Consider the following 11,902-nt stretch of genomic DNA (forward strand, 5'->3'; position numbering starts at 1 on the left):
TACAAGCCACTTCTTGGTGCCACTACTGCTTGTAAAATCTAATATTGTCATTTAATTTGCATGCAATTGAGTTAAATGAACTCTTAGTACATAGAATTTATGGAACTTCTTGCCCCTAAAAAGATGTTAAGGTAAGACTGATTAACTCTCTTACAAAAGGAGATGATTGTCCTTTGAGTGGAATCAACTGAGACCCAGGATGTCTTCAGCTTCCCAGATCTGGAAGCTTAATTTTATTGTATTGCCCAAATGTGACTGAGCCCTGGAGAACTGAATCGTGATACTATATTCACCAGATACTGACTAACAAACAAGATGACCATTTATTATCTTACGTTGTGCAGAACAACCATGATTACCCTGTTGGCTGATCAGCACATGCTTCTTTAGTAGTAAAGTCTATCAGAGAAGCCAAATTACTCCTGGAATCTTGGAAAACATGGATTAGAATGGAGGGAATGGCTGCCTTAACAACTCACTGTTATTACTGAACTGCTCCTTCCACCCACAGACAGGTTCCCTTCAAGAAAGAACTTGCTTTCCATTCCACTCTCAGGGATTCTCTCTCCAGGTTCCAGACCCTCCTGAACTTGATGACTCCATCTGGTGGCTCTATTTCATACTCCATTTTCCTCAGCCAGGTTTTCACCTTTCAGTCCATCTGCTTTGGGATTGATATTTCTTTAGATGGTTCCCAGTTCTCAACCTGACTTTCACTCCTGGCTTCTGTCCTTCAGATAACTCTTGGAACTTGTCCCCATCCATTCTGACATCTAGCCCAGCAACCAGAATCTTTCTGTGTCAGAAACCCTAGCACCCTCACTCCTATCACTCTGTTCCAGAAAAGATTCAGACAGTAACCTGATTGATGTACCTATTTCTACTGTGGGGATCTATCTCTGGAAGGAACCAGAACATTGTATTAGTTGGTCATGACTCCATCACCCGAGTGGTGCTGGAGACCATTTCCTTACTCATGAGAGAGAGAAGAGTATAGGGTTGAGTTCAAAAACCCCCAAGTTAGAGGGCTTGGGTTTCTATTAGTATTTCTCTTTCACTACTTAATAGCTATGAACCTTGAGCAAGCTATTAACCGCTTTGCACCTCAGTTTCCTTTTAGGACATATGAATATAATAATAGTTCATACCTCATGGGATTCTTCTGAGGAGTAAATGAATTATTTCATATAACACAGTCCGTATGACAAACAAGAAGGACATAATACTTGTGACTCTTCTTTGTCTATATTTTTTCTAGATTCCAAGCAACCCCTTTTCTTTATGACAGCACCATGACCTCAGACATTTCACAATACTATGGAGTGGGTTATAGTTTCAGAGTAACACCCCCTTGATCTGATGTGGAAGTAGATTAGATCAGATTAGATTAGATAGAATGTTATTGTGGAGGAGCACAATCATATTGTGTAACATCTCCAGGACATACTGCCTAGCAGCTGTCTTATCAAGGGACAACAGCCACTTCTTACTGAGCATTTTGTTTATGTGTCAAGTACCATGCAAATCGCTTTATGAATATTGTTTTGTAATCTTTTATGTGATGGTCAATCAGGTGTGGCCACAAGAGGAGATACAGGAGAGGCTCAGGGAAAAAAACAAAAGTTTATTATACTCACAGATCCTAGAGACAAGAGGCACGGCAGGCCATGCTACCCCACAAAGTGCTACATATAAGGGAAAGACACTAGGGTGGTCGGGAGGCAGGTGACGGTAGCAAGGAGAGGGTTTAGGTCTTTTTTTTTTTTTTTTTGAGATGAGTTCCTGCTCTGTCACCCAGGCTGGAGTGCAGTGGCATGATCAAAGCTCACTGCAGTATCCAACTCCTGGGCTCAAGCAATCCTTTCACCTCAGCCTCCCTCATAGTTGGGATTACAGTCACATGCCACCACACCCTGCCAATTTTTAATTTTTTGTAGAGACCTTATGGAGGCAAGCTCTCACTACATTTTCCAGGTTGCTCTCAAACTCCTGGGCTCAAGTGATCCTCCCACCTTGGCCTCCCAAAGTGTTGGGATTACAGGGGTGAGCCACCACAGCCCTAAACAAAGGTTTAGGACTCTTTTGAGATTTCCAAAGGAAGGGAAAGTCAGGACAGGGTGTACAGTTTAGCATTGGTTATTTTGATAATTTCAGTGGGCTTTAGGCTATATGGATGGTCGCGAGTTGCCTGGCACCTGGTCCTGGGTTGATTAAGGCAGAGAAATCTTGCCTCTTGGGGTGTGTGGACCAGATAGAGAAGGTATGGCTCTGGATTGGTTAGTATATCAAAGACGTGCTCCTACGTGAGCCATTTGTTAATCTTTAAGAATTGGCTAGCCCTGGAGAAGCAGTCTCTGCTCAGCTAGAAAGGTTTTCTTAAGATACTGAAAAATCATAAATATGGAAAATTAAAAATAATTTACAATACAAATATTACAACACATAATCTTGGCAGTATCTTTGTAATGAAAGATATTGTTTTGGCAGTTCTAAAGATAAGAAAACTAGACTTTCGGATATTAGGACATTTGCCTGGGTGGCAGTAACTGGAGGAGTCCTGATTTGAATCGAGGTCTTCCTGGTTTTATGTTGGGAAAAGCTGAGTGTTGGGAGAAGCTGAGGCAGGGCTTGCATGTCCTACATAATGTAAAAGAGTCTTGGAACACGTCTGGGGTCCAGGGTCTAAAACCCTTTGTGGCCTTTGGAACACCAAACTCTGTGCTAAAGGGTGGAAGGCTACCCTGACGCAGCATAATCTAAGCCTGGGGCATAAAACCCCTCGTGGCTTGGATAGAATCCAGGGCTTGTGACTCTGGAATGTGTCTAGACTTGCTGGCTCCTTGCTCCTTGCTCTCCCAGGATTGATTGTATCTTGAGTTAAAAGAACCTACTCTCTATTATCTCAAGTAGCAGAGCATATGCTAAACCATCACAGCTGTAAATCATGTGCTTAATGCAATGCTCCCTTTCAACCCCACATTGTCACCACCTGTTTCTTTGTTTGATCACCAATAAATAGTCTGAGCTTACAGAGGTCAGGTCCTTCGCAGCCTCCACAGTCGCGATGGCCCACTGGTCCCACTTTCTCTCTCAAACTGTCTTTTCTCATTTCTTTAATTCTGCCGGACTTCGTCACCCCCACAACCTGGTGTTGGGTCCAATCACCCCAACAGTTCTAGAGCTCATACTTTTCTCCAGAATGTTCTATTTTTTTGCATAAAATTTAGAGTGACCCTTTCCTTAAACTGTCTACCTATTGTAGGGGTACCTTTTTATAGACTCCTAAAATAATGACATAGACCTCATTGTCCATTATCAAGTTAGACCAGATATCTGGAATTTCCTGGGACAGCCCTGGTTGTATCTTTTCACATTATGCTGTCCTGCACTTTGTTTATTTATTTTACTTCTGTTGTTTGTTGTTATTTTGGCCCCAATTCTGAGTCAATTAACTATATTTTTCCATTTTAACATCCCTCTGGCTGAAGACCAACTTATCAGTCTTCCTAGGAACTGGACTGATCCTGGGGTTGAACCTCAGGTGGCAGTCAATTATTATATTGATTAGAGGAATTGGCAGGTACAAATTGGGGGCACCATCCTCACGCCCACCTCTGTGGCATCCATGATGATCCATTTCCAGTCCCTTCCCTGGCTCTACTCAATTCTTTGCTGGGGGAACTGTACCCTAAGCTCTGTTCTTGGCCTCTCTCTTGCTCATTCTCTCACGTTTCTTTTCAAGCCTGAGCTCTAGCCTCTGGTTTTCCTCACACAAGGGTTCTGCTTGGGGGTTCTAGGTCCTGAGATGAACTGAAGACCTCGAATGGTAGCCTCTGTATCACATGCTGTACCCCACATTTTTCCCTGCAAACTTTCTTGTCTTCTTACCTTCTCCATCTCTTGTTGACATAACCTATTCTCTTGGTCTCCCAGGTTTGAAATCTTGGAGTCAGCTTTAATGTAGCCCTGTCCTTAGACTGCAAATTTAGCCCTCTACCATAATACCTCTTAGATTTACACTGTCTTTTCCTGTCTTACTGATACAGCCCTAAACCTTTTCATTACATGTGTTAAGTATGAAAATAACCAGTCAACTCCAGGGTTTATTAACCTGGGAACTAAACACCCTCTATAAGGTCCACAGATGAGCTTTAGTGGGACTATGACACTCCTGAAATTATTTTTTAAACTCTTGTGTGTTTGTGTACATACATGTATTTCCTGTGTAAAATAATACTTTCCATCAGCCTCTTAAAGGGGCTTGTATCAGTTTCCTAGTACCACTGTAACAATCACTAAAAATGTAATGGCTTAAAACAACATAAATTTTTCCTCCTTCAGTTCTGGAGGACAGAAGTCTAAAATCAAAGCTTTGGGAGGGCCTCACTCCTTCTGGAGGCTTCCATTTCTTTGTCTTTCCCAGCTTCTGGATATCACCAGCATTTGTCGGCCCGTGGTCCCCTCCTTGCACTAGTTCAGCCCTCGCTTATGTCGTTACATTGCCTACTCACTCTGACCTCCTGTCTCTCTCTGATAAGGACCCTTGTGATTACATTGGCCCCACTCAGGTAATCCAGGATAGTCTCCCCATCTCGAGATCCCTAACATTTGCAAAGTCCCTTTTGCCACATACTGTAACACTAATGGGTTCCAGCAATTAGAATGTGAATATCTTTGGGAGGCCATTATTCAATCTACCTCAGCAGTCAGTGCCCCAAATATGTTGCGAGCCACTGGCTTAACTCGTTTCTTTAACGATCCAGAAAATTATTTCTCTAATGTCACTCTTATCCCGGCATTATCCTGCTAAATTTACAATGTCTTCTCTTACCTATCAGATCAATCCACTCTCTGCACCAAGCATTAAGGGCCATCAGCCAATGAGACCCACTTTATCTCTCCAATCTCATCCCCAACATTCCCCAGCTGGAACATTCTAAGTCATTCCCCTGAAAATGCTTTGTCACTCTTAACTCTACACTTGTTCACACTGTTGCCCTGCCAAGAATGCTCTCTTATCTCACTCCTCTCCACCAGTGTAATTTCCTCCCTTTTATCAAAGACTTTCTTCTGTGTAATTTATCATTCATAATGTTTTCCTTTATGAAGTCTTAGAGTTATTACTGACCGATACTATAATCGTTTATTATTTTGAATCATCCTCTTGCTGGGGGTGAGTCAATAGTCTGAGGAAAAAAGCTTCTTATACATTCCTTGGAACACCTGAAGGATCTTATGAATGGATAATTCCTTTTTGTCTGTTTCATCTTTTCTCAGAAAACAATTATCTACCTCAAAATACATTGTGTCCTTCATTCTGGCCCTTCTTCCACCATCTGATAATAGCAGTTCTGAAATATGGTCCACCATGTGACCTGCACAAAGAAAAAAACATTCAATGGGACAAAAGATTTTTAAAATATTCAACTAAAAATATTAACTTTATTTCAACTCTTGGTATTTAAAAGCCTGAAAGATATTTTGCAGGTATTTTCCCTCATAAAAGACTGAAAATGGCATAACTTAGAAGGCTTTAGAAAGTTATATTAGGACTAGGTGTGGTGGCTCACACGTGTAATCTCAGCACTTTGGGAGGCCAAGGCAGGTGGATTGCTTGAGCTCAGGAATTCCAGACCAACCTGGTCAACATGGTGAAACCCCGTTCTCTGCCAAAAATACAAAAATTAGCCAGGCATGGTGGTATGCACCTGTGGTTCCAGCTACTTGGGAGGCTGAGGTGGGAGGATTGCTGGAGCCTGGGAAGTTGAGGCTGAAGTGAGGGTGATTGCGCCACTGCACTCCAGCCTCAGCAATACAGTGAGATCCTGTCTCAAAAAGTAAATAAATAAATAAAGTGAGATTATTTAGCCTATGGTACAGATGGAAAGTGTTGTTTATTTATAGTAAGCTGGAAATACACTCCATCTGTCTTTTCCGCTTCCCATCAATTGGGGATGGGCTTGGCAAACATGCCTCAACAACTTCTCATGAATTTCTCTTTAGAATCCTGGGGAAAGTCTGTGATTAATAATAGGATCCTTCTATCCTCACCTTCTCCATTTGCTTCTCCCTTTGGCCCCAATTGCAAATTGTCTTATTTCCTCTCTTCTGAGAACGAAATTTCTTTTGTGACTCTATTTTTAATGGTTCATTCTTTTATATCTCCTCTCCTACCTGCATCTCTGGGACAAGAGAAAGAGACCAACTTTCCTGAGTCCTCACTATTTCCTCAACCCTCATTCCTTTGAATTCCAAACTCTTTGGCCACATTGTCCTTCACCTTTTCTAATTTCTGTCATGCTGTGGTCATGGTCCTTATATGAATGTCCCAAGAGCACCTCAACTCATTCATATAGGAGTTCACCCTCCTTCCTGTAAAGCCTTTTCTTCCTCCTGTATCCCCATCTCCCTAAATGGCATCACCATGACCCAGTCATTTCATCCAGACACATCTTTAAACTCTTCTCTCTCCTGCAACCCTCATATGCAATCCATTAACATGTTCTCTCAATCCTCTGTTATTCTTCTAGAATGTTTCTCTTCTGTTCAGCCCCACTGCCACAGATATAATCCAGGCTCTTGGACTGTCTTGCATGATTTAGTACAAAGTTTCCTAATGAATCCTCTGGTCTTGTTCTGCTCCAGCCTGTCCTCCACACTGTTGGAAGACTGACTCACCAAAGTGCAGACTGGATCATAGAAGTCTTCTGTTGTCATCCTCCCTGCCCACTCCCCTCAACTGGTCGAATCCGTTTGTGTCTCAGTTGAGAGATTAGGTCAAGTAGGACAGAGTGGAGTCTATGGGTGACTTTTCTTGGGAACCTTTCCCAATCCTTTCCAGGTAGAATACACCACTTCCTCCATTGTACCTCCTCCCACACGTACACTGTATGTTCTCCTACCATAGCACTCACAATACTACAACACTCTATTTGTTCACATGCCTGTCTCTGCCTACTAGAAGAAAACCTCTTGAAAGCAAGGACTACATAGAAAATTGTATCTATGCCCTGTCCTACATCCCCATGCTGACTTCTGAGCTTTTCTGCAACTGCAGATGATAGTTACAGAGCATGCAGATGATAGTTACAGAGATAGTTACACCTTCCTAGCTCAAGTGTTGGTCCACCTGCTTTGCTGGCTGAAGGCTTTCTCCAGTGCCATGGGAACTTGCTCTGCACAGCTGCAGAGCAACTCAGAAGTGCCAAGAATGTATTGCTTCCAGGACAAATCTCAACCAATGAGAGATGGAAATCTGTGGGGAAATACCGGAGCTTCTTGGCCCTTGTTAAGACCATTTTGAGGCATGATTTCTTAGAGGATAACCAGAGGAAGTGAGCCCCAGTTGTCCACAACAACACACTCATTAATGCATCCTTTGCTAGCTTTTATCCCTTCCCTCTCTTGATTTCCCCACTCCTCCTCCTGTGCTTCCTGGGAGCACCTCCTGAATAAACTAACTACACCCTAACACTTGTCTCAATATCTAAGTTAATGGAGATTCCAAACTAAGCCAGACAATTTCTTATTCATCTTTTGGTACATTTTAAATGCTTAATAATAGTTGACCTATAGACAAAGGAGTACATTAATGAGGGGTGTAATGATTCCAGAAGCCAGATGGGAAGTTGTCTTAGAGCCAGGACTGATGAGCTGGGATGGAACAGTGGGACGTCAACAGAACTGCCCTAAGTATAACAAGTAGTCAGAAAGAGGCTAGGGACAGAGATTGTACAGAAGAGAGTTGGGGCAAAAATCTAAAAAATGAACCAATAGACAAATTAGTTGGATAGTTGAAGATTAGTATGAACCACAGGGTTCTGTTTAGACTGGAAGGAGTGGGGATCACAGTGGGAATGATTTCTTTGAGCAACAAGACAGAGCAGGGCACACTGTGAGACAAGGTCTCTTGTTTACAATTGATGCTACATGCATTTCCACAGCTTACAACCTCAACCTTCATGAATTGCCCCACTCATCTTTCTAGGCTCATATCTCATCATTTCTCCTAAGAACCATGCTCTCAGTCCCTGTACATCTATAGTTAAACATACGGTATCCAACTATGTTCTATTATCTCAAGCTTCCACGCTTTTGCCCATGTGATTTCCTTGGCTTAGAAGAGACTTCCCCAACTCAATCAACCTAGCTAACTTACAATTGTCCTTCAAAGCTCAGCTCTAACATTATCTCTTCCAGAAAGTTTTTCCTGCTTTCTTCCCCACTATCTCAAAAAACTAGGTGATGCTCTTCTTGCACACATAGTACCTGTGTACAGAGTCGAGTGCACCCTGATTGTGGTCTGCTTCTCTGTCTCCTTTACTAAATTGTTCTCTTTCTTGGGAACTTCACACAAAATCTAACACATTTGGAATGTTTAACACAGAGGATTCTGGATAAATGGCAGTAGCCATGGCAGGATAGCTTTTGTCTTTCTAAATCACCACATAAAAATAGAGAGTGGGCCAGGCGTGGTGGCTCATGCTTGTAATCCCAGCACTTTGGGAGGCCAAGGTGGGTGGATCACTTGAGGTCAGGAGTTCAAGACCAGCCTGGCCAACATGGTGAAAACTTGTCTCTACTAAAAATACAAAAATTAGCTAGGCGGGATGGTGCATGCCTATAATCCCAGATACTGGGGAGGCTGAGGCAGGAGAATCGCTTGAACTCGGGAGGCTCAGGCAGGAGAATCTCTTGAACCCGGGAGGCAGAGGTTGCAGTGAGCTGAGGTTGTACCACTGCACTCCAGCTTGGGCGGCAGAGTGAGACTCTGTCTCAAACAAACAAACACAGAGTGCCTAGCTAGCAAAACCAAAAATTCATGATCAACAGTTATAACAAAACTGAGTGACAAGATCTCCCCCTGACCCTCAAAATATAAACAGGTGGAATAAGCCACTAACTGCTACAAAGCTTGAGTCTTATGTGCTTCTGTCAGGGAAGAAGCAGAAAGAAGCAAGAAGGCATCAAAACTTCAAAAGAGAAAAACCCTGAATCAGTCAACAGATATCCAACAGAAGAGGGATATGAAGCCAGCAGCTAACACTGGGAAAGTTCAGATCATCTTTAATAATAGGTGAGTGCAAGGGGCCCATGGTGAGGGCCTAGGGGACAGGGGAAGTCCAGCTCCTCACAAACTCTCCAAACTGACCCATCGGGGCTCCCTTCCTGTTTAAGGTCTGACTCCAGGAGAAAGTGCTAGGAGTGGAATCAAAATAGAGATGAAGGTTCGGATAAAAGTGAATGGGATGAACAGAACCAAAATATTCCAGAATGCAAGCCTTTAAATATTTTTTAATACTACCTGAAAACAGCAAGAAAGAGGTTTGTGAAGTTTAAAGAGCTAACTGAACTTCTTTCTTCTAAATGTTCATGAAAACAAAATTGGCCAATCAAATTCACATAAAAATTAATAACAGAAAACTACTGAGGTCAAATTCTATACAAAATTTGTATGAGAAAATGAGATACCCATTTATTAGAAAGGGGGAGATAGCAACTTGACAATGGAGGAAATAATGTAATTGTGGAGGTAAGGAGTAATGCATACTTGAGCCAGTGATACAGGGTCAGAATTGAAAAACTGGAAATGTAAGAGGCATTGGAGAAATATAATTTCTAGGATCTAAGAGAAGGACTATATTTGGAAGACTAAGTGGATTTTAAATCTCTCTCAGGTAGGTAATATGTGATGGGAAGTGTTGTAGTGTTGTTGTCTAGAGAATTTTCCTTTTCTCTTTGAGATAAGGCCTTGCTTTGTCACCCATGCAACCTCAGCCTCCCAAGCAGCTGGAAATACAGGTGCGGGCCACCATGCCTGGCTAATTTTAAAAAAAATGTTTGTAGAGATGGAGTCTCTGTATGTTGCTCAGGCTGGTCTTGAACTCTGGGGCTCATGTGATCCTACTGCCTTGACCTCCCAAAGGGCTGACATTACAGGCATAGCCATTGCACCTGACGTAGAGAACTTTCTATGTGCCAGGTACTTGCCTTAAACATGTAATTAATATTTTGAAATTCAAATGCAATAAAAATGGTATAGTATATGTAAATAATAATAGATGTATTTATTGAGATATGTAAATTTTCTATTCTAATAAAATTTTAAATTATTGTAAGATTATTGTAAAAGTAATACATAAACATATTAAAGTACCTAATTCATTAATTCAGTTAATTTTCACAACAGCCTTAGGAAGTAGATGTTACTATTATCTCTACTTTATGGATTATAAATATAAGGGTAAGGAAGTTAATTCATTTGCCCATAGTCACCCAGCAAACAAGTTGAAGAGCTGGATTTGAACACAGGTAGTTTTGCTACAGAGTCCAAAGAATGACATCTGGAACAATTACTTTTTTTTTTGTTGTTATACTTAAATACATTTTATTTTTATTTTTATTTATTTTTTATTTTATTTTATTTTATTATTTTACTTTAGGTTTTAGGGTACATGTGCACAATGTGCAGATTTGTTACATATGTATCCATGTGCCGTGTTGGTTTGCTGCACCCATTAACTCGTCATTTAGCATTAGGTATATCTCCTAATGCTGTCCCTCCCCTCTCCCCCCAACCCACAACAGTCCCCGGAGTGTGATGTTCCCCTTCCTGTGTCCATGAGTTCTCATTGCTGGAACAATTACTGAATAGTTCTGTGATCTCTGGCAATTGTAGCGCTAAGTCTCACTTTTCTCATCATTTTTATAAAGTGGGAATAAGAATCCATACATTTTGTGGAAATAATGAAATGAGAAATTGTAGGAAGAGCAGTGCTCACAATCTGTTTGTTTAGGTCTCCCTGCCAGACTCAGAAAAAAAGTTCTGCAGACCCATGGTGTTACTTTGCCTGATACCTCTTCCCCTCTCTTTTTCATCTATTTAAAGTCTACCTGCCCTTCCACATTATTTTCTTAAAGCTTCCTTGACTACACAAGCACTAAATTATTTATTTCTCAGAAAATACAGATCTTAGAGTTTGTGAATAATTTAGAAGCAAATACTTTGATACTTCTCTATATGAATCCCATTTTCTGCATGATTCAAACTTATCAGAGCAGTGCCATATATTGAGCACAACATGATAAATAGAGCCAGGCTTCACACGTGCTCTGTAATGAATGCACAGTCCCACTGCTAATCAGCTATCTGATTGTGATCATGTACCAAATAAGTTTCAGTTTCTTCATCTATAAAGTTAGAATAAAAACCAATGCCTTGATGCAAATAAGTTTTATAAAATATAAATTGATACGCAAATGTAAGGTCATGACTAAATGCTGATAACTTATCAAAAATGTTAAAAATGAGGCTAGGAGCAGTGGCTCATGCCTGTAATCCCAGCACTTTGGGAGGCTGAGGCGGGTGGATTGCTTGAGCTCAGCATTTTAAGCCCAGCCTGGGCATGGTGAAACTTCATCTCTCCAAAAAAAAAAAAAAATTAGCCAGGCATAATGGCACATGACTATAGTCCCAGGTACTCAGGAGGTTGAGGTGAGAGGGTCACTCGGGCCCAGGAGGTTGGGGCTGCAGTGAGCCAGGATTGTGCCACTGCACTCCAGCCTGGGTAATCAAGCAAGACCCTGTCTCAAAACAAAACAAAACAAAACAAAAAACTAAAAATGTTTGTTAGTGAAAAAGATGAAAGAAGGACCTCTGAAAATTGTCTGCTTTGTAAAAACAAAAAGAACACTGGCAAAAATGGTCAGAATCAGCTTCCTTCAGGACTCTAAAAATTAACAAGATTTGCAGCAATTCAGGTAAGAGTTTATTTAAGAAAAATGGACAAATCTCAGTAAGAACAGGAGGCTTTGTGGCATTTTAATTTGGACTATTTTCATCCCCCTTAACAGCTATGTGATAGTCTTAAAAACCAACAGTCCACAGGCCGGGCGTGGTGGC

At 41.4% G+C, this 11,902-nt stretch overlaps 1 protein-coding gene across 5 annotated transcripts in view; it reads right to left on the minus strand.

Annotated features, from left to right (window-relative positions):
• Nucleotides 1-1,207, minus strand: part of AQP9 (aquaporin 9) — a 69,120-nt gene extending 67,913 nt beyond the window's left edge. For 3 of the 5 annotated variants that reach the window (XM_055278377.2, XM_055278376.2, XM_055278374.2), the window contains exon 1: nt 1,149-1,207. Coding sequence is in view for 1 of the 5 variants with exons in the window: in XM_063639030.1 (XP_063495100.1) it covers nt 480-545 (66 nt within the window). In the remaining 4 variants the exon portion in view is untranslated. Of the gene's footprint in view, nt 1-359; nt 424-479; nt 577-1,148 lie in introns of those variants that run through there. The other 2 variants (XM_063639030.1, XM_055278375.2) reach the window with 2 other exon arrangements.
• Between the last annotated feature and the right edge of the window lie 10,695 nt (nt 1,208-11,902).

This window comes from Symphalangus syndactylus, chromosome 5 (genome assembly GCF_028878055.3).
Source record: "Symphalangus syndactylus isolate Jambi chromosome 5, NHGRI_mSymSyn1-v2.1_pri, whole genome shotgun sequence".
NCBI lineage: Eukaryota > Metazoa > Chordata > Mammalia > Primates > Hylobatidae > Symphalangus > Symphalangus syndactylus.